At 36.1% G+C, this 23,584-nt stretch overlaps 3 protein-coding genes across 5 annotated transcripts; all 3 read right to left on the bottom strand.

Annotated features, from left to right (window-relative positions):
* Positions 1-3,517: 3,517 nt before the first annotated feature.
* LOC141828343 (uncharacterized) lies at positions 3,518-7,347 on the bottom strand. Its single transcript, XM_074715761.1, has 2 exons — positions 7,129-7,347; positions 3,518-3,930 (listed from the first exon to the last, which is right to left on the bottom strand). Exons 1-2 carry the CDS (start codon positions 7,294-7,296, stop codon positions 3,739-3,741), a joined length of 360 nt encoding a protein of 119 aa, XP_074571862.1. The 5' UTR covers positions 7,297-7,347; the 3' UTR covers positions 3,518-3,738.
* Positions 7,348-8,506: 1,159 nt separating this feature from the next.
* Positions 8,507-18,386, bottom strand: LOC141826877 (nicotinamide adenine dinucleotide transporter 1, chloroplastic-like). 3 transcript variants are annotated; one of them, XM_074714193.1, is made up of 9 exons: positions 18,178-18,386; positions 17,983-18,078; positions 14,490-14,596; positions 12,309-12,357; positions 12,010-12,071; positions 9,771-9,865; positions 9,583-9,671; positions 9,413-9,507; positions 8,507-9,175 (listed from the first exon to the last, which is right to left on the bottom strand). In XM_074714193.1, the coding sequence occupies exons 1-9, from the start codon at positions 18,245-18,247 to the stop codon at positions 8,954-8,956; spliced, it is 885 nt and encodes a 294-aa protein (XP_074570294.1). In that variant the 5' UTR covers positions 18,248-18,386; the 3' UTR covers positions 8,507-8,953. The 3 variants fall into 3 exon arrangements, with proteins under 3 accessions (XP_074570294.1, XP_074570292.1, XP_074570291.1); XM_074714191.1 differs by having other exon boundaries at positions 12,010-12,122; XM_074714190.1 differs by having other exon boundaries at positions 9,583-9,865; positions 12,010-12,122.
* Positions 18,387-19,184: 798 nt separating this feature from the next.
* On the bottom strand, positions 19,185-22,483 carry LOC141826859 (LEAF RUST 10 DISEASE-RESISTANCE LOCUS RECEPTOR-LIKE PROTEIN KINASE-like 1.2). Its single transcript, XM_074714177.1, has 4 exons — positions 21,612-22,483; positions 21,322-21,351; positions 20,357-20,605; positions 19,185-20,256 (listed from the first exon to the last, which is right to left on the bottom strand). Exons 1-4 carry the CDS (start codon positions 22,363-22,365, stop codon positions 19,322-19,324), a joined length of 1,968 nt encoding a protein of 655 aa, XP_074570278.1. The 5' UTR covers positions 22,366-22,483; the 3' UTR covers positions 19,185-19,321.
* Positions 22,484-23,584: the final 1,101 nt, after the last annotated feature.

Raw genomic sequence — 23,584 nt, forward strand, 5'->3', positions numbered from 1 at the left:
GCGGCGGCGGCGGCGGCGACGACGAGGAAAAGAACGGATATGATGCCGAGCGAGAGCAGGAAGCCTCCGGAGAATCCCGCAAAACAAATGCAGCTATCGAGCGATCGCTCGATTCAGGAGGCGAAGATGTTAAGGCGGCGCAGGTGATTGTGATTTCAATAGCAAACGATGTTTTATAGTATTTCCGACGAGACGAAATGACATTTTCGGAAAGTCAACGGAACTCAATCAAGTGAACTCAAATGTCTCAGTCAATATTTAAACTGTAATTAATCATGCTAATTTGTTAGGAACAAGATCTAGCTAGATTGTCGGGATTTTTATTTTCTGAAAATATCTCTAGATTTTTTACCATTTAGAGTAATTTTTTTAATAATAATTATTATTTTATGCTTAAGATTTAAATCTGTTAATAACTTTTGTTAGCTCTTCTCATTCAGAGGAGAACCGAACAGTTTAAAAAGTTTTAAATATAGGAAGATAATTTAAATTTTATGTTTGTATGATGTAAAAAAATTAAAAGTAAATTATTTAAATTTTGAAGATTTAACAAAAATATGATATTCATTTGATATTGATAGTTTAAATTTATTTTTAAAATTAAATTTTTTTAAAGAAATAATAAATTAAAAATAACATGATATTCAATCAAGTGTGAATTTGACAATAGTCTCAGTCAGTTTTTAAAGATTTGTTAAGAATAAGATAGATTCTCGGAACATATCTTTCTCTGAAAATATTTTTAGATTTGTATTTAGAGTAACTTTTTAATTAAAAAATAAATTTGATGGATCAAAAGACACAGAATCAATAATTCTCCATTCATTTAGATCCAATGATTAAAAAAAATATACCATATTATCTTTCAATAATTCTCAATTTTTCTTCCAAACTTAAAAATTTAATTCCATTTACTCAAAAGTTTATTTGGTTAAATCAGTTCGATTTTGATTTTGAATTTCAAAAATTGATTAAACAATTAATTGATTTTTTATTAAATAATAAAAATGAAAAATATTAAGATTTTTAATTTTTTTTATTATTATTCAAATATTCCTCTCTCCCTTCAAGTAAACATTTGCCCCCACTTGCGGTCGAAATTTACGGGCTTGTCCCTGACACCGCGTTGACTGTTTGACCGGATCTTTCATGAAATTTGCAGCCGTCTTTTACTATAAAAGGAAGATTTGGTCTTTTGTGCTCTTTCTAAAGTATCTTACAAGAAACAGAAAGAGAATAAAGGCCACTCGATTCCTAATTAACTAATAACTAAAACCACGGTCGAAGAACATGAATCTTGGGAAATGGTCAATCTAACTTAACTTTTTTGTTGGATTGGGACGCCCAAATTAGATAGTTTGGAGTTATTTAGGTGATGACGCAGATCAGAACCGAACAAAAATAGCTAGCTAGCTAGCCAAATTAAGACAAGAGAGAAAAAATTATTGGACAACAGCAACAAATTAAAGCTAATAATTAATTAGTTGCCTTCTCACTTCCCTTCTTCTTCCAATTCAACGTGAGACAATTTATTGGAACGATATAAATCATTAATACGACACATTGTACATTATACACAATAATAATTACTATTAATTATTACTGCTTTGCTTCATCATCATCGCCTGTTGTGGAGCGGATCGGGGCAGCTCGGGATGCGCCGCTTGTCGTCAGCCAAGCCGGCGGCGGCGCCGTGGGGGGAGGGCCTCCGGCCGATGAAGGGAAGGTCGGCAATACTCTGGCGGGAGTGGGCGCTCGCCGGAGGCAGCTTCCGAGCGGCAGCGGCGTCGACGGTCGCCTCGCTTCTGTGGGAGCAGTAGAGCCAAGTGAAGCAGAGCAGCAGGAGCACCAGGCAGAGAGCGGCTCTCGCGGGCCGCATCGCCACAGCCGCCGTCCGTCCGGAACCTCGCCGGAAGAAGAAAAAGGGGAAGGGGAGGAAGAGGGAGGGAGGGAGAGAGATCGATGAAGAAGAAGGATTGGGAACGGGAATTATTGAACGGAAGCTACAGATCGATTTATATATTATTATATTATATATTTTGTTAACTAGCTAGCTAGTTACAATAGCAAGAGCACGTGATAACATGGCGACGTAGCAGGCCGCAGGTGATATGTAGTTTCCAAGGACGTCAAATTTAAAAACCTCTCGTTTATTTTTTTTTGTTTGTTTGTTTGTTTGTCACAGAATTTCCAATAGTTGAAATTGGCCCATCAGCCAGGCAAAGGTAGCTCGGTCCCTAGCGACTGTGCTGGGCAAATTCAGAAACCATTACTCAGCTCGGTCACTTTCTTAATTTCTTCTTCCCCAAAAGAGCCAACGTTCGAAACGCCGCTAAATCTCCATCACTTCCTTCTCCCCGGTGTATGCTTAGCTTTGCCATGCATGCGACGCAGCAGCGACGCCTGACGGTTCCGCCAATCCCGAGGCCTAGCTCGCTGACAGTAACCTGATTGGATATCTGCATCGCAGAGAAAGAGTGGAAGAGAGTACAATTAGTTAGCATTCAGATCAGTGTTTAAAGTAAATACAAGTTTTTTGTTTTATTTTAATTCATGTTGGAGTTGTATGCAGTTCGATATATGACGGGTTGAAACTGCTGCAGGGAGTTGCTGGTTCTGAAGGTTTTAGAACATGAATTCGTGGCTGAGTTCATATGTATCTGAAGCCTACTTCATTGCTGAAGTTGAAGCTGGCCTCCGAGTTTAGAGCTGCTATTAGCACTTTGAGATTGTTTGCTTCGATTTGGAGCTACTTTGATACACAAGTTACTGTTGGTTTCTGTTTTCTATTTTCGCATAGTTTGATACTGTTTGTTATGCAATTTGGTAGAAGTTTGAGTGTTTTTGGGGATAGTATTGAGATGTTGAGTGGGGCAATATATACTCTAATATGAAGATCAAAGATCTAAATTGGCACTAACGTTGGAAAATACTTAAATCCGATTCCTCTGTTGATCAAGTTTCTCTCTCTATCTTTTGTTTTTCTGAATCAAAATATTCTTCACTGTAAAACCAGTGAATTTGAATCAAGTTGCAGATTAGTCAAACTGTTTGAATAAAAAGATAGATTGAAGATTTTATTTTTTAAAAAAGGCAAATGTCAATTTAATTTTATGATAAATTTATTTATTTTATGAAGCTATTTAATTTGTCAAATAGTTTAACTGAATAATCTAATATTTACGAAAAGAAAATATTTTATTAAATTAAAATGCATATTTATTTTTTCATAAATTATTTTAAGTTTTTGTATGTTCATTTCTCATACAAGAAAAAAGTTTATTGAGTTATTCCAATACATCAAATGCATAAAAATCACATCAAATTGGAGCAGTTTGACGGAATGATTAAATTAATTATCTTTCTAAGATTTAAAATAACTTACCTATATATAAAATTATAGAGATGATAATTTTTTAAAAAAATCACTGAATCAAATTGTTTTACCAAACAGTATTATAATAAAAAATGGGGAGAATAGCTTATTTATACGTTTTCTAATATTAGAGGCATCATATGAATATTCAGACAAGGAGAAAAATAACAATGGGTTGAAATAGATGTTCAAGTTACAAAGCCAACCCAACATGGATTGTTATTGAGAAACTTGAGAATTCAGTAAAAAAGAGACACCATACAAAATGTCTTTTGCTAGCTGACAGTCATTAAGGATGATTAGACATCCAAATTGTCTTGGTTCTACTGGTGATGATAAAAAATAAGGATTACATAACCAAACTATGATGGCTTCAAGGATCCTTTTTTCGGACTTGGTGGCATGACTTTAGGGTTGGTGAACCACGTAGTGTAGAGGAATTGCTTATGAGGCCCATCGTGATTACAGATTAGCCGCAGTTTTTGCCTCTCGCGCATCCACCTCAATAGGATCTTCATTTGTCTTTTACTGGATAAACCTTGCAAACCCACTCCCTGAAAAGTAAATACATGTTACTAGCCAGACAGAAAAGAACAGTATTGAATATAAATTTAAGCATTTTGTTTGCTATTAGATGATAGGAAGAACTCCGAAACCATTCTATTCTAGTTACTTTCACATATGTTGAGAGTGTCTCACATGCTACCTTGTCTAGCAGCCAATGAAACTACATGTAAGAAACGACAGAGGTACAAAGGACAGCATAAGCATTGTATTACGTTCGTAAGCTTCATGCTAAACATGTTTGGCTAATTTAAATGATATCTAGTTTGTGTTGGTCTACTTTTGTGTAAAGCATGCAATTCTAGTTAATGTTTAGTTGTCTATGGAACACAAACAACGACCACAGATTAAATATTCATTTTCTTTCTCTGGACTTACATGTTGATGAATGAAGCTATTCATGATTTATTAGAGAGAGTCTCCCTGATATGAAAGTATATGTGTGTTCTTCACATGTCAATGTGTCATGACTTAGCTCAAGAATAGATCTTTGATCTTCCAAATGAGATGCAGGAAAACAGACGACACTGGATACCCAACAGAGACATGCTAGTCCACTATAATCAAATTTGCTAAAAGTATTGATGGTACTAAAGGAGAAAATGTAGGTAATGCAGTGCTCTTGCAGCTCAACTACTGTCCTCAACATTTACAAGAAGGTAGGAGACACTGCCGATAGAAACAATAGGCATGATGGAAATTTGACAAATTCACAAAAGTTTTTTAGACTAAATATAATATGTACTGCTAACAAAAATGTAACAATTATAGCATGATCATATCATCAACAATGATAGAAAGAGAGTCGTCGTCACACCACCACAACTTGCCTTCCTAGAAAAGGATTTAGGTCAACAATCTCGGGCAGATATCCATGGAAACATAGAAATATAAAATTTCATCGGACAGTGCATCTTTAAAACATAAAAGAGAACAAAAAGACAAATGTCCTGGCCAGTGGACAATTAGCTGAATGGGCAATGCAATAGATCTATTGGCAAGACTCATACTAGGTGTGCATATGCAAACACTCCTAAGGGATTAGTTCGCATTAATTGAATGGATACAATTATTCTTTAAAATTTGAGAACATCAGAATAAAAATCTAAAGAAAATGTTTTAAGCTACAAAATGTGAATAAGTTGCTAACACTTGGTGTGCAAAAAAAAAAAAACAAGTGATACGCAAAACCTCCAATGCAGTGATAGGCATATCACTGAATTTTTTGCCAATGATAATCCAAAATGCAGTGATATTCAAAACAATTATGCATATCATGATATCAATATAGTTGAAGGGTAGCCTTGGCACAACGGTAAAGTTATTGCCATGTGATATGGAGGTCAAGGGTTCGAGTCTTAGAAACAACCTCTTGCAAAACATGGTAAGATTTCATGCAATAAACCCTTCCCCGGGACCCTGCGTTGGCGAAAACTTCGTGCATTGGGCTACCCTTTATGATATCAATGTAGTGATATACAAAAGCTCCAAGATAATCTTTCTTGGAAAGCATAATCATTTTGAATTCCACTTAATCATAATATCTCTCACTTTCTTCATATTAATCAATTTTGATCCATTAGCTTATATACCAAAAAGATGTGAACCACATGTTTACTTGAAGGGGAGAATAGAAGGGAAATGAAACCTGTTATAAGGGATAAAACTCTCACCTATGAATTTGTATTTATGACCATAGTTGTCAAAGTCAAATAATTCACAATTCCATTCATACAATAGGCTACATCTACATGCTTCTTACATATAAATCAAAACTTGAAAGCATCAATTTGATGCAATGCAACATTGTATACAATTTTAAAAGTAGAAAAGAATTAAACCCAACCAATCAAAAGTTAATCTAACAAATCAAGACTAAAGTCAATATATTAGAAATTAAACCAAAATCGAATTATGTTGAAGTATAAAAGTTGAAGAGTATAGAATCTCAAAATTATCAATGAAAACAAGAAGAAATTTTGGCATGTGAAGAGAGATAGTCTAAGATAGCCAAGGGGGACAAGACACAAATGAGAAAAAAACAAGTTTTATCACATCGGTGAACAAACAATACATGCAAATCAATGGTTAATTACACATTATTTCATGTCAAAGTCATGTTCATTCCTCTCTTCATGTATCATAGTTGTCACTAGTCTTTTTTCTCGCCAATCGTACTCATATTATTAATACTTTAAGTCAAGAACATAGGTGGATCCAACAATGATTTTTCTATGACAAAAGTATTTAAGAACAAATTTTCATATTGCCATAGTTTCATTTCAATTCTAATGCAGTGAAATAACAATACTTTGTACATTGTCATATCAATATAAGATATAAGCCTATATATTTTTGTTATGAATCTACATCAACTTATTTTATCCAATTAAATATCATATTACATTATTCTAAGTATTATAGGATATCAAGACCAGTCCAATTAAACTAAAATTATCTTTTAATAGATTTTATGATTTTATCTTAAACTTACAAATCATGATTTGAAAGTTTCACCAAAATGAATGACGATACAACCTTACTTTGACAACCTTGTTTATGAGATTTGTAAATTCCATTTCCACTTGATTTGGGCAGAAATAAACTAGAGGAAATGAATAGAATAAAATTTCTTCTTCTCTATTTCCTTCCGAGTAACTTAAAATGAAAGAACTTGATGGAAGTAAATTTATTTTTCTTGTTTAGTGCCAAGTAAATAAGAGAAAATGATAATTTTATTTCTCTTCCTTCCTACTTTTGTTAGAGCTTCCTGATTGGTATAGCACATTAGCACTAAACAAAATTTCATGTGACCATATCCTCTCTTTCTCTCTCTACCAAACCATCCAGGTCAGTTCTTTACATATGTTGCATTTATCAAAGGATTTCATCCCTTTAATCTTATTAAAATCGTTACATTGATTAGATTAAAGATAAACTGGATAGGCCACATTCCAGTATAATTTACTCCTACAGTTGGACAGAACTAAAGAAACCTTCACGCTTCCAATTTCCCTCTGTGTATCATACGCCTCAAACCAAAGGAATTCTATCTCACCATTTACTTCCGTCTCCCTCATCTTTCGACTTCGGTCAACTCCATTTCAAAGTCTCAAGCGAGCGAAAGAGAACCCCTTTCTATCAAATAACAACGCATACGGAAGCGGTAAGGACCCAGACAATAGTACCTTGATGTGATCCCAAGTGTCAGCGATGGTGAGGGGGCCGTGCTCCTTGACGACGTCGAAGATGGTGCGAGTGATGGTCTGCGTCAGCTCCGGCGGCGTCGGGGGATCGATGGGCTTCATCTTCGGCTTTGGCTTCTTGGCCATCCATCGAATCGCCGTCGCGAACATGTCTCTGCGCCACTCGGCCTCTACGTGAGCAACCCTACCGGAGACGAAGAGTTGAAGTAGAGGAGAGAGAGGGAGGCGGCTGATCGGAGGATATTATAACAAAGGATTTGAGGAGCGACGAGACGCGTGTCAAAATCCTGATAAATCATGGAGCTTTAAGATTCGGGGCAGAAGAACACTCAACGGAAAAGACATCGTTATTTTGATACCTTATTTAAGCAATTTTACATTAGAAAATCATTTTGAGCTTTTTTTTTTTCCAAATTATGTTTGAATTTTAAAGTAAGATCATCAGTTTTAAAAAATGTTTGAAATATCACGGCACATTTTCTTTAGAAAAAAAATAACTTTAATTTCATAACAAGAAATGGCACAAATAAATTTCTGTTGCTGAATCGAATAATAATTATTTTATTTACTTTTACAACAAAATTTTAAAAAGGACATCAAAAATCATTTAAAAAGAAGTTTGTTTTTAGATTTAATTGAATAAAATTAATTTAAAATAAAAAATAATATCCTAATTAATAATTAAATAATTTTAAAATAGTAACGATGTAAACAATAAAAATAATTCAAATATAATTGTTCGAAATCTCTAAAAAGAACATCTGAAAAGATTTTAAATGAGGACTTAAAACTAGATCGTTATGAATTATATCCTATAACAAAAATAGATATTTAAACGAGTTTCGATTTGATATCTTAGAAGTATTGTGGTTTAATCAAAATAAAAAATTATGATCTCTCAAAGCTCAGACCCCTTATATCACAAAGTCTTCTAGGATTAAAACATCACCACCGTGCCACAACCGTGTTGGTAAACACAACCAGATCGTGTTAACTACTGGATTTCGACAGTTGACCAAACACGATCATGTCAAAGAACACAACCAAACTGTATTAACAACTAGATATGCAATTGACCAAACACAATCATATAAACGAACATGGCCAAACCATATTTGATTTTGAACTTCACTTTGTCAGATGATAGCAAGAGACACGACTGTATCATGAAACACGATTAATCCATGTTTGATATTGGAATCTTAATTGCTCCATTACTATATGAACTTTACTTTAACAAAAAGTAAAATTCATCATCCTAACAACCCCACACGATCGATCTCACAATCATCTATGAGGAGGTAAATCAGAAAATTACAGTTGACCATGACGGAAAAGAACATTGTCTCAACTTCGCCGATGAACTTCACGATTTCATATAATAGTTTGTTTAAAGACTAAATTTTGATAAGAAGAAACATTCTTTTGTTTAAAGACATGAACTAACCCTAAACATTCTTTGCGCGAGCTGCAAAGATACGAATGATATACAAATTGTTCCGGTAATAAATAACAGAGGCTGAAAACATGCTTTCAAGCTCCGGATGCCTCTCTGCTCCATGAAAACAAAAAAATCAAGACAAAATTCATCTGTTTCAGGGACAGAATCTGTTGCCACACCTCAAATTATTTTGGAGATTTTCGTAGTGTCATTCTCGATGGCGCAGTCCTGTCTGCAGTTAGATATCTGTTCAAAACTTGGAATGAATTGATGATTGCAGTTGTCTTCGCCGGGCGGTTCTTGTTACCTTATTCGACCAATCTGTCAAATGGACGGTATTCCTTCTGGCTTTCTATATGCTTCTGCTCAGGCAGGGATTGCTTGGAGGAAAAACCGATGAATCATCTCATAACTTGTGAATGTAATAACAGCACTAGGAGTAGTTCTCAGCAAGTTTGTGGCATAGCCGCGATAAAAACCAGGGATGCCATCTTGATGGAATACCTTCCTAACGCAATCGATCACGCCTGCGTATTTGTTGCTATTGTTGCGGGCATGGCCTTGTTCTTGTAGCCTGGCTCGTATGACCTGAGAGAATCACAAAACTGAGTTTTGCAGCACAAGATAGATCCACCAATATGATGTCCGTTTATAGATTTGAAGTTCAAACTAGAACTTAGAGCTCACAAGTTGGTAACCGCAAACATGTGCGATAACATATGTACGAGTTTAATGAGGAATTTAAAGGTAAAATGTACCAGGAATAACCCATGAATTAAAGCAAGATCGAAGACAATAACCATTCAAGGTAGACAGGTAGTATACCTCATGTGGATATGTCAATGTCGATGCAATTACTTTAGATAAGGAAGATGAAATAGCAACATCTTTAGGACTAAGCCTATCCACTGAAGTGTTTTCTGCATTGCAGTTAATAATCAGCTATATGTGGAGAAAATTTATTGAGCTGTAGCAGCACTATGGAGCTATCGTACCTTTTCGTGCCAAGTAAGACTTAATCTTTTCGTATGATGGAAACTGAATAGCGACGTGGCTAACCCCCACTAAAGAAGGAAGAAGGCCACTATGTCCCAAATGAACACAAAAAGAAAAGATACTATTACTACAAGCTCGAACAGAAGGAAATTTAAATCTTCTATTATCAAAAAACAATAGTTCTAACCTGTATAGACCTCTCCTTCCCTCTTCAACCATAATTCTTCTTAAAGCAGATAACATACTTTTATATGGCTCTACATCATTCCTCATTCCTTGAGTCTAATCAAAATTGAAACATGGCAGAGGTATCACCACCGAGGTTAGCGGTCCATTGCAACAATAGAAATGAAGTGAACAGATAAAGGGGCAAATTATCTTGAGCAAAGTACAATGGAAAAAAGAATGAAAAGAGAAGGCTGTCAACAAGCATCCATTATCTATTCTATCCTGTTGGTATTTGTTTCAACTTAATGTGTAATAAGTGGCATTTAAGAAAGAACAAAAGGATTCACAACGAACAGCAAATGATCTATTCCACCAATATATCATTTCCACTGAATGCTACTCACTTTGTAAAGTTTAACCCAATAAAATCCTCTTGTTTGAGTCAGCACAGTGCTTTAATGCTATTCTCCTAATTTAGCCAAAGAAAGCATAAGAAAACATGTTGGTTCATTCTAATAACAGAATTAGAAATTGTTTGTTTTCAAAGCTACACAACCCTAATAACTCAAAGATGCATCAGAAAAATATATCTGATATGACACTTGTGATCATTACGATATGGATTTACCAATGTCACTCAATTCAACTTACACAATTTCACACCAATCATTTGTACCCTGCAATAACTTTCTAAAATTAATGAAAAAGAGATGCAGGACAAGAACATTCCAAATTATAACCTTATTGTAAAGACATACTTTCTCATTTTCATTTCAATAGGATTTCAAACTATAAAATTTCTTCCCTGAGTTCTAAGTTGATTCTGTGAAGCATTTACTAAGATTTGTTGCAAGAGAAATCCAAGTCCATGGTAGATCCAAAGAACATAAGCTTAATTCAAGTAAAATGGAAGGAACAGGAAAATGAATGAATAACACAAACATAGTTGGTCTGACATAGTTGTATGCTAAGATAGGCAACCCCACAGGCCCACACTGCCAAACTACAGATTCAAGGACCTGGTATGACAGGACTGATATTTTCTTATGATATTTTGAGTACTACAGAGGGAACTTTGGTAAATGAACTGCCCTATTGAAAACCAAGATAAAAATATTACCAATGGAAAGAGAAACCAACACCTTCTCTACATTTTTAGGTTCGGCATCTATGAGCACAAACGGTTTACACTGTTAGAAAAAATGAAAACACATCCTTAGGATGTATGAAGATATTGGTTTATACTGTGTACCAATATGATCGAGTTCAAAAATCAAACTATGGCATAGACAACAGTGTCAACCATGCTGCTGATAATAGTCTAAACATAAAGAAAATTGCTCAAGACTGGTTGAGCTCCAGACATCACCGACTGAGATAAATTTGTTTACAATTATCACATGATGCTATAACAACCTAGCAAGTTTCTGGCTATTGAAATTTTCTGAATAGAAACTGATCGAACATCCTTTTCACAAAAGATGGCAGAAGTCCCCAGTAACATCCACAGATATACATGTCAATTTCAATTATTCCTCCATCATTTGCATGCCTTTCACTCGTATAAAAGCCCCTTTCAAGTAGGGGTCTAAATGAGCCAAGCTAAGTTAACTTTAACTGTGTTGAGCTTGTTTATTTTTTTATCAAGTTTGTTCAATTTTGTTTATTAAAAATGTTATCAAGCTTGAGCCGACTTCGAGCATTTTATCAAAACGTTGTCCTCATTATTATTTAAGTTAAAGGTCTCTCTATTATATGGAACTTATATTATTTCCTAATTTTTAACATATTATGAATAATTTAAGATTATAAAATTTTATAAATTACTATACTTTTATACATTTGAATAAAAACTTAAGAAATAAATTTATAATTGAAATTTTCATAACTTAATAAATAAGTTTATTTATGAATTGTTATGAATGCTAACAAACGGAGCTCACTAGTGTCTAAACTTGTTTGTTTTATATTTACTCTTTTACTATTGGATGAATATAAACAAGCTTTATCAAACTGAATACCAAGTTTGTTCACGAGTGTTCAAGATATTCAAAGTTTCGCTGGGCCAAAAGCTGTTCAATTAATTGAGGCCTGCCTGACACTTGTCGCTGGTAACTAGTAGGGCTATATAAACTGTCACCACATCGTGATAACTTGAGTTCAAGATGCAAAATAAATATTAGAAGTTTCTTATTAATAGACAGTCTTTAAAAATATATCAAAATAACAAGGGTGACAGAATGGCAAAAACTACATACTTGAAGTCTAGTTTTAACAACCCATAATGGATTGGTGGTAATAGCTGTTGCAGCTCCTGCACCTGCAGCAGCAAGTATATTTGCACCAACCGAAAGCTCGTTATTTTCATCCACTGCTTATGCACATGTAGATGAGAAAATTTAGGTTCAGAAACTTGCCAAATTACTTAATTCACTAAACATGTTTTTGTAACTCATAAACTTTACATGAAATGAAGCAGCATACATTCTCCATCACACATTATGATGAAAAATAAAGAAAAGTTCAAAAGGAAATTCAGGGAAAAAAGAAGACCGACCATGTGAATGAAGTAGGCTTTTCAGCTGATTATAAACAGAGAAATACACCTGCACATAGTGTTATTTTTTATTAACCAAATAGGTATTTGAAGTAGGATATTTAAATAACTATAGCATCAGACATGAATCTGTAGAATATATTAAAAAAAAAAGGTGTCATTTTAAGATTAAATTGTCACAAGGGAAATAATATAGGCATGCAAATTGAGCCAGTCCTGGTTGGTGGTTCGATGAAGAGAAATCAGGTCCCGCCATTAAGTACAATATAAAATCACTACTTTTGGGCATTGATAGTGTGGGTCTCTTCCAACCATGACTGTAAGAGCAGCAATAAGACCAAGAATTTGCTATTGATTATTCAAGTTTTTAGTCAGGGACTCCTTACGGAGCTTTTGAACATATCAAACTTAGATGATTCCCCATATCTCTTTTTTGAAGACAAGATTACATAACAGTCCCAGATGTAGGTATTTGCAAGTTCAATATTTTCTGATGTCTTTTTTCCACAATAACATTTTATGGTGCAGGTCAAGCAAGTAGCCTTAAGTATAAATTTACAATTAGAGAGGTTCTTCCACTGATTCACACCATAGTTTCCTAAGTTGCAATGGAGCAACTGTTTATCGAGGGGACGGTTGCACTCTTGTATGTTCAGACACATTCAAAGCATGTACACAATAACCACGCAAGCTCTGAAGGCTAGAAGCCTTTTAGTCTTTAATCTTTCCTAATGCTAGTGATAAATAATCATTACAAATCATCACTTCTTGTGGAATTCTTGTTTATTGTATCACATTATATCAAATCTATTATAAAATTTCATTATATACATTTTTTATTACCTCAAAATTACAATTTCCTTTCTTTGAAATTTCATATATGTGTGTGACCTAGAGGTCACAGGTTCGAGTCTCGGAAACAACCTCTTGCAAAACAGGAAAAGATTGCGTACAATAGATCTTTCCCCGGGACTTCACATTGGTGGGAGCTTCATGCACTGGGCTGCTTTTTTTTTTTAAGGAAAATAAAATTCTGCTCTTGATAATCTACACCATATTAGACATAGAAAGTACAATTGAAAGATAAACTTAAGATTAATGAATAACAAGAAGATATGAGATGCCAACTACTAGAGGTCTAATACATGATCTTTTCAACCAATAACTTTTTTATTCCTGACTTGTAGTTATACGAGAGGTCATTGACTCATTGTAATTTGTTTTTCTCTAAACTATTCATCTAAACCCTCTATATCTATGTCAAAAATTGATATTGAGACACCAAAACTCCTAAATATACTCGATATCTCTGTTGAATTTTTTAAAAAAAATTGTGTCAGATATTTGTACTTCAATCTGAGTAACATAAATTCTACAAACTCTCACCACCCTTGTTCTCTGTCATACAATGCTTATACTTAATCAAAAGTAATTAACTCAGTGGGTTTTCTGTCTCAGTTACTGTTTTTAATGGTTTTAACATTCTTTGTTGATTTACATCTTGTTAGACTGATTCAGATTCAATTCAATCCAACTGATATGATCCTCTAATCAATATCAATTTTAATCCTGCAAATTATCCAGAAAACTTTACTGTTTACATTAGTTTTTGTAGTTTGAATACTGTTATGGATAAAAAATAAACCAGAGTCGAATGGTGCTTCAGGTGACCATTCATCCACAGAGTGTAAATCTTTCTGTGTGTTAACTGAGGAATATGAAACCTTTTGATGTCTATAACTACAGGATTCCTGCAGTTTAAAATATAATTCAGAATAGATCTGGACAGCATTTTGAAGATAACAAACTTCAAATGAGCTTGCATGCCTTTATTGACTAACAATGAGCTTGAAGACCCAACAATGTCGAATCCATTTTCAAATCAAAACAAACTAAACATCCATTATGTGAAATCATGAATTGTACATGACTCATCATGAAAATGTGGTGTCCTTCATCAGCTTAACAAATATATGCTTATGGATCTTGAGGAAAAAACACCAAGCTGACAATAAGCAGATTTCTGTGTAACTTCTATGTAGAATTTAGTTAATATGGTCTTCAAAAGTTCAAAAAGTTAAGACATCCAGAATTTCAAATAATACTACTTGCATTCAAAGAAACTAAAAGAGATGAAGTAATATGAGTGAACATAAATAGAAAATAAAAAATGATTCTTACAGCCCAGTTTGGAAGTAGTGCAGTGATTGTTGGTGTAAGACCACGATATAGACCACTCACGCCTTCAATTTTTATGATTTGTTTTAGGCTTGAAATAATGACATTGCCTATTTAATTAAAAATAAATAAATATCAGTAATCTGAATTATGACAAAAGCAAAGCATGGGCTCCCAATGAACCACTGAATAAACCAATTCAGAAATAGCATGTTAAAATGATTTAGAACATTAACAAAAAGCTGTATAAATACTTCTTAAAGCCAATCAAAGATGGAGCTAGTTTGTAATTAAATTATCTTGTATTGGATATCCAACTACCTATTAACTTGGGTAAACCAAGTACAGTTAGTGTGAATTGGGAATATTACAAACAAAATTTAAGTAAATAGTTTATCTCCTGTTGTTCTCCTTCAAATTGGAAATGCCATCGAAGATGAGTTTGGACAGCTGGATTGATGATGATGCAGAAGATAACCTTCTCAGCCTATAGGAGGAAAGGTACAAGACATTCATTTTCCTTCATGTATACTTTTAAGAAAATAATTGCCAATAACAATTTTTCCTTAATGATATTTGATGGAGGGTATCTAACAACAGTCTTATCTCAATAATCTTTGATACATATCGAACACTGGTAACACACTGGCCCATGCAATGGAGACAGATTGGATGAGGATGACGATATTGATTACCAAGTGGTTGATGGTGGCAGTCACCATATCTTGAACATAACTGTAAATGAGGCAAGACATATATAAAGATTTAGTCGATAAGAGTAAAAATTTGGAGCTACTGTAAGAGGGAGAGGAGACAGCATGCATCTCAGCCATACTGCTCCCTCCCAAATTTGAAGACCATGGTGCAATAATGCCCTAAGTGGTCGTGTAGATTGAGAAAGGAGAAGACTATGACTGCAATAGGATGTAAAAATCTAGAGATGAAATAAAAAAAGGATTTCTCTGATAACCTAGAGCTACATGGCTGAATTCAAAGAAAGGAACATATAGGCTTATGGTAGTCGATAGGCAATCAACAGTAAAACATAGGGGATAAATAATATCAAGATAATACGGTAGAGAATTAGGGGAATCAAGTTAATACAGAAAATACATCACGAAGATGACAGATGAGCATAAATTCAAAAAAACAGGTCAAATACTCACCGTGTTTATATGACTATCAATTTTCATAAATTCAAAGAAAAGTTAGAACTTAGAAATGCAACAAACAAATGACTAGAAAGTTAAAAAAGAATCAGTATTAATTGACAAAAGTTCTAACTTTTACAACCATATCATATTTTAATCAAACCCATTTACCTTCCATCATCTAGCTCTTTAAAAAAACATTTACTCAATTGTTTGTCCAACAAAATCATCTCTTAAATTATAAGCTTCTCTATACTATGTCTTGTTGATGTTTATACATGTGATGTTGCATTCATTATGCATGTACTAACTTAATCAAAAGAAATTAATAGTGTAGCTACTTGATTCAATTAAATTCCTTTTGGTTGTGGTAAATGGAATTGCAAATCAATTTAAATGCCCATCTCAAGCTACAAAACAGAAATGAGATATGACAGTTACATATGTAATTTTAAGGGGAAAGATAAAAAAACCCCTTAAACAATATGATAGTTACTGTTGCAAAATCCATTCCAAAACAAGGAAATGTCTCTTGGGATCAAAACTATAATGTAATCTTAGAAACATGAAAATGTAGAGACAATGTCTTTGCTTTACGCCTCTGAGCAAAATCTCACATAACTGATATATAGTTTGCCGTCTAATGCAGAGCATAATATCAACCAACTTTAAAAACTTCAGTAATGAGCCTTATAATGTTGCAAGCATTTGACACCTGGCATAGATCAAAATGTTGCTTTGTTCTTTTCAGCACAGCCAAAGATGATCCTTTTGACCGCAAAATCAAAAAAGTCAGCACGGCCAATATAATGTCTTGCCTATGGTCTACAAAACAATGTTGTAACACCTATATCAAGTGATACATGACTATGTTTACGTTTCAACCTATTGATATTGACAGGGAGCATGGATAAAGGTGAGCAATTGAGTGATCATGATCTAAATCACCCATCTCATGGAATCATGATCTCCCACCATCATTGCTTGCTGCATGTTTGTCACCTCTACAAAGAATCATTATCGGTCAATCATGAAGGCAAGGTAAGGCTGCGTTGGTCAATCACCTGATGAAGGCCACCTCTCGCTCACGCTCTTAATTGTGAGTGCAATAAATCTACAACCACATTACTCCTCTCCCCTATCTTGCATGCTACAGGGGCCAAGTCCTATCTTTATTCAGTCAACATGCATCCAAGGCATGCTCACTTGAGTTAAATCAAGCTCAGCCCATTTAGTATTAGTTTTTTTTAAAATAAAAATAAAAATCAATTCATGTTTTACCTCATGCTTAACGCCGATTACAAGAGGAGGATGGTATCTTGCTTTTCATCCTCCTCGTGTAATGTTTAGGTTTCTACCTATTGATATTGACAGGGAGCAAAGAGCAAGGCAAGCAATTGAGTGATCGTGATCTAAATCACCCATCTCACGGAATCATGATCTCCCACCATCATTGCTTGCTGCATGTTTGTCACCTCTAGAGAGAATCACTATTGGTCAATCACCTGATGAAGGCCACCTCTCGCTCACGCTCTTAATTGTGAGTGCAATAAATCTACAATCCCCATTACTCCTCTCCCCTATCTTGCATGCTATAGGGCCAGGCCCTATCTTTATTCAGTCAACATGCATCCAAGGCATGCTCACTTGAGTTAAATCAAGCTCAGCCCATTTAATATTAGTTTTAAAAAATCAATTCATGTTTAACCTCAAGCTTAATGCCAATTACAAGAGGAGGATGGTATCTTTCTTTTCATCCTAGTGTGAACTTTTCTTCTTTATTTCTTCAATGTACTACATATATTGTTTGCAAACTGCACTCAATTTAACAGCATAAAACAGTAAATCCAGTTACAGATCATTCCAAATATTTAGTAAATAAGCTATTATGGTAGTAACTTATCAAAGATAAAGGGGCAGAATAACAAAGATCACAACTACTAGTCAACTGCTTATTTCTCTGAACTTTTTTGCAACCCGTACTCAACTCATGGTATAAAATAATAAGGGCACGCACAAGTCATTCACCACATCAATAGCAACTTAGCAGAGAGAGAGAGAGAGAGAAAACTAAGCTCCTAGTCAGTTCTTGATCTCTTAACAATTAGCAGCATTTTGAGTTCAACTTTCAATAATTTTCAGTACCAAGTATCTATTAGCGTTCTAATGTACCAAATGCACAGAATGTATTACTTGCAACACACACTGAGTCCTAACAATCTGTGCACCCTTCAAACTCCAATGTGTAACAAAAACAGACAACGAAAAACGAAAATGGCAATTCTCGACAAAGAGTGATAACTAAAAAAGCCAGCCTAGTATCACAGGGCAGAGCAGGAGCGTACGGTGGGAAGAGGAGGGGCACACCTCCGGCGGGCCATGGACCTGAAGCCGCGTCTTGATCACGTCCAACGGGCAGACGAAGGTCGCAGCTACGGCCCCTGCATCACCATCCAGACAAACACCAATCAAACAGGAAAAGGACAAACTTTTCCACAAATAGGCTGATCGCATCACAGGCACAAGTAAGACGGACTCACCTGCGGACGCTCCGGCAAGGGCGTCGCAGAGGATTTCTCGGCCGTTCTTGCCGTCGGACCCCCCGCCCATCCCTAGATCCGAATCAAAATGAACTGATCGCTGACTACATGCGACGCGGAAGCGAGAGGGTGCGAGTGCGAGAGAGAGATCAACTGGGCATATGCTGACCCTAAAGATCAAACCTTTTCTCGATTCTGCACTTCGCCGATGAGGAGGCGGCGGAAATCTAACTCGCGAAAAGAGCGGAGGAAGCAGTCAAACCGAGAAATAGGAGTGCGGCGAGATTCGCTTTCTATTTAATGTCTACTCAGAAGCTACCTGCTTCGTGATTCGTCAATTGAACCGGCTCCCCTCTTTGCACCTTCGTACTTTTTTTAGTTTACTAAAAAAGAGTTTCAAAAAGCTCTTAAAAGTTTAGCTCATTTTTAAAAATGCCCTTTTATATTTTACAACCAATTAATCAAAAATATAAACTAAACCTCATGAACAAAACAATCTGAAAAAAAAAAGAGATTTATAAAGGTATTATTTCATTTATCTTGAAAATAATATGTACATTTAGAAGTCGACCTTTACAATTAATTATTCCTTTTTATCACTATTTGAATTATTATTATTATTATTATTTGGATCTTTGGATCCCAAATAACACATTTTGTTAAGAGGTGGAAGAGTACTGCAACATAACTTTGAACTCCACCTTCCTTCTAGAACTTCTGGCTGAGTAAAACATTGACATACCTCATGAAGAAAAGTCTGAACATTGAGAACATCTGTCACCTCCAATCCATCAACTGCAAGATAAGGAAGAGGATTTTGCAAACTTTGAATTCAAACTAGGACTTATGTCTAAGGTTCAAAGTCTCAGAAAAAGGGATAACTGATGCATTTCAATGTATTCAACAGATTTGATCCATCCACACAGAGCCCTCTTTTTTGGAAAAGGAAGGAAAAGAGTAGCTATCATTTGCAAACATTTTTATTCATTCAATGGACTGAAGATGCTTCAATTTGGAGCAGTGAGAAAGACTTTGTCTGATAAATGCATAAAGTATAAATTAGATCCACATCATACAGATATGTACATTTCTTCAACTAAACTGATGATATTTTCAAATGATGCATCTCTGTTAAAGATTTCATTTACAGGCTATTGCTAGGTGTTGTATACTGACTCACCCACTTGCCAGCAACAGTATCAGGCGAGCACACCTCGATGTTCGGTACTAAACAAGCATCATCTTGTATCTCAACAGCATTGATGTCTTTCTTCTCTGATTTGCATGTTGCACTCTTGATAGCTTTTAGCACCTGAAGAACCTCCTTAAAGGTTGGCCTCATGTTCCCATCAGGTTGCAAACATTTGAATGCCAGTTCTGCAACCATGGTGATCATCCTCCTTGTTAACTCATCAGATTGGTACCAAAGCTCAGGGTCAACCAATTTAACCATTTCATGGTTCTGAATCTTGGTGATTGCCATGTAAGCTAAATTAATCTCACTCCTTTCCCTTCCGATATCAATGGCTGGCTTGGAGGATATAAGCTCAACCAGCACTACCCCAAAGCTGTATACATCACTCTTATCCGTGAGTTGGAAACATCGATGGTACTCTGGGTCTACATACCCAGGTGTGCCTTGTGGAGCAGTAGAAACATGTGTAGCATCAGTTGGAACGAGGCGAGAAAGCCCGAAATCTGCAACTTTTACATGAAAACTGCAGTCTAGTAGAATGTTTGTAGTTTTGACATCGCGATGTATGATTGGAGGGTCAACTGCATGTAAGTATGCAAGAGCATCAGCTATCTCAATGGCTATGCTCAGACGCATAGACCATGTGAGGATCCTTTCAGTAGCACGGCTCCCATGGAGATGGTCCGCAAGGGTACCATTTGGTATAAATTCATAGACAAGGAGGAGCTCATGACTGTGATGTGAAGTGCAGCCATATAGGCTGACTAGATTTTGGTGACGAAGATGGGAGAGAATCTTCACCTCATTTATGAAGAGCTCAACCCTCTTGTAGTTTTTCCCATATAGGCGCTTGACTGCAACCGTTCGACCATCTCGGAGTTCACCTAAATAGCAGAAAGAAGATTGACTGAATATGTTCAAGAGATAGTAATACTGAATCAATGCTGCAACTTATATGGAAACTAATGCAGTTTTGCCTTGCACCTTTATAGACGGTGCCAAAGCCTCCATCGCCGAGTTCTCTTGATGGATGAAAGCAATCAGTAGCTTCCAAAAGCTCCTCAAAGGAAAAGACATGGATCTGGAAATGATCACTCATTGATGTGCCCTTCAAGGAATAATTTCTGATGAGAAACTTGGAGGATGCAGATTTATTTTGGCTTTTTCGGAAGCTGTAAAGGAGAAAGATGACGGCACATGCTAGAGCAATGAAACCAGCTGATCCAGCAATACCTGTATGAGAATTTCATGATTGAGGTGTAGCAGAGATCAAAGCAAGCATAACATTTGGCTGGATGATTGCACAAGTATTAGGAAAGACAATCCAACCGTCTAACACAGTCATGATTTTAAATTTTATGTAAAATAGTCTGAGAGGAGATCATTGGGAGAAGAAAAGAGCAAACTCCAAAACTAGATGATAAACTAAAGATCTCACAGTCACATTTAGGGAGGGCACGGTTCGTTTTACCAGTAAAACTGAACCAAAACCTTATCAGACCAAAACTAAACTGAAACCAGAAAGTTTGAGTTGAAATAAAACTGAAAATTTCAATTTGGTTCTTCAGTTCAATTGAAATTTTAAATTGGCACTGGTGGGAACTGAGAACAACATTAAGATAGAGTTTTTGGTGTTGTCATTCATGTGAAAGTAGGGAACCAAGCTAAGATGTCCAAAGGGAGAGGATAGATAACACCAATGGCACAGCCAACAGATAACACAAATGGATGATCAGTATTGAGTCCTAGGGAAGCTACAGTCATTGACTAATCTGAATTTTTTGATGCATGAGGTAGTCAAATCTGATTTTTTTTTTCTCAAAGTTATTGAGGTAGGATAGGATAAAATTCTTTTAAATAACAAAGCGAATGAATGAGAAATCAGAGTCGTATAAAAAAGTAAAATGGTATGAAACCCATCTTAAGGTGATTGCAAGAATGTTCCTTACCTGCTGCTAATTTCCACCTTGAATTCTTCCCTGCACATCAAGAACAAATCATGCCCATGTTAGATTCCTAAAAACAAATTTTCAGACATCAAATTCACCAATGGCATAGCTAACAGATACCAAGTGATATGCCTAACTATCACTGAAAAAACAAATTTTAGGAAAAATAATCATTGCTACACCTGATCTCCTCTAAGGATGTCTAAAAACACTGGAAATTCATTCCACCGAACGTTCTTACTCGTAGTTATGAGAAAATACGCAAAGATTTATACAGGAATGTCACATACCACCACATCTGCTTGAATTGATTCCATCCTGGCAAATGCAAATGAACTTTACCGTCGCACTGTCGTAGCCACATCGGCCGCCACTATTGTTGCACGCTGTACAATCTGGAGCAACCCAATCCGACAACCACCCGGTGCGTAACAAGGGACGGTAGTCCCTGCTGGCACTTAAATTAGAGTAGCTCATCACCGGCATAATAGTAGAATTACAATTTCTATGAGACAAGTTCGTGCGGTCTTCTGGATTGTACTCCCCGCCGTAGAAGCCCGTAGAATTAAAGCGAGGACAAGTAATCTTTTCATAGTCTTGAAGATCATCCTCTCCTTCAATCAAGCAGTTGTAGAGAAACAAGATTTGCCTGTTGGAACGGCTAAGGGCAAAAGGGTAGGCATCAATGACGGTATTTGTGAGAAGTAATATGCAGGGATCGTAGTCGCCAAATGTAACTTGAATCGATCTGTTGTCGTAGAAGATGTTGATGACTTTAAATGGAAATCTAAAAAAAGTAAGAGTTAGGGTTGAATCGTCGCATGATAGGGCAAAGGGAGGAGGGCCGCAGAAGGAGTGGTTTTGCTCCTTGAGGGAGAAAGGGTACTGGACCAAGTGTTTCCCGCATGTCTGCGGGGCGCAATCTTCGTACCGAGGAGTATCCTCAAGCGCCGATCTTTCTTCCACCAAAATGAGGATCAAGAGCCCCAGCAAGATTTTGGACAACGTTGGAGAAGAAGAACGCGCCAGGATTAGTTCCCACATCGCTGAGGACCGCAATCCCTAAATCTCGGCGCAGGGGCGAGCGCTGCTCTGCCTGCCACTGAAGAAAGGATCCGGATCGAGGAGGTGGCTCTCCATGCAAGAAGATAGCAACTGCGGAAGAAGATTAGTCTTCGCATGCGCCTGCTGTGACCCGTCTCCAGTCGATGATTCTTTCCACAGTGTGGAGCAGGAATTCAGATTGGCAGGCCGCCATGTCCTGTAGTTTTGACTTTGAAAGAGGTTGACTTCGTTAGCCCTTTGGATCATAATTCGCACCAGATGACTGAAGATGAGAGCGATGGGATCGAAGAGTGTGGCAATCGCGATGTTGACGTCCAAACGCTAATCGTATTATTGAACGACGAGTGGTGGAGTTGACTAGTTCATTCGACGAAGAAGATGAGATGTGACGTATTTCTATTTTGACCGTGGTGCAAGTTTGTCTCGTGACGAGGTTTTTTTTTTCTCCCACTTCTGGCAAAGATGTTAAAACTAATTCTGAATATTCAAAATTGGTTTTATTGACTCGACCGGGTCGAGTTTGTCACGGTTCAATTTCCAATTGAACGTTTAACTAGATCAGATTAGCATCTTAATTATGGGAATTATGGACTTCTTTGTAGGCCGGATCAAAATTGCTTCACCTCGGTTAATTTCGATTTAGGGCGAATTACTCTTGATTAGCGAGCAATTGTGAAAGGCCGAATAATAATTAAGCAAAATTTTATCAGCAAACCTTCTAGACTCTAAATTTTATTCAATTTTTCTCCTCTAGAATGTCAATAGTCGTCTCTACCAAATTATATTAGAGACTAATTTGAATTTTATTTTGGTCGAACGAACTACTTTGAACTTTGAATGATCTAAATTTCCATTGACTAGCAAGCCAGCAACTTTTTTAAAAAAAATCAAAATGAGTGAATTAATTTCCAAGTCCCCTTGAGTGTTCCCAGCAGATTCTTCCTACTAATTGATTGGTAATTGTCCTTCATGCCCTCCCAATATTTCAAATCCAAAGATTGGACGGTCAACTCCTCTGCTCGCATCTGTTTGTCACATCGATTAAGATTCTAATGCAATCAAACAACGCCGCCTGCCACAATAGTCGTTGAACCACAGCCGAATTCTTTGAGCGAGCAGTTTTTTCTCACTATCCATCTCCCCTGCAAACCCGGCATCCTCCTATTCCTTAAACACGAAATCACAGAGAGGAACTCTT

Source organism: Curcuma longa, chromosome 4 (assembly GCF_044706935.1).
Source record: "Curcuma longa cultivar G26 ecotype Majalengka, Jawa Barat chromosome 4, ITB_CL_G26_1.1, whole genome shotgun sequence".
Lineage (NCBI taxonomy): Eukaryota > Viridiplantae > Streptophyta > Magnoliopsida > Zingiberales > Zingiberaceae > Curcuma > Curcuma longa.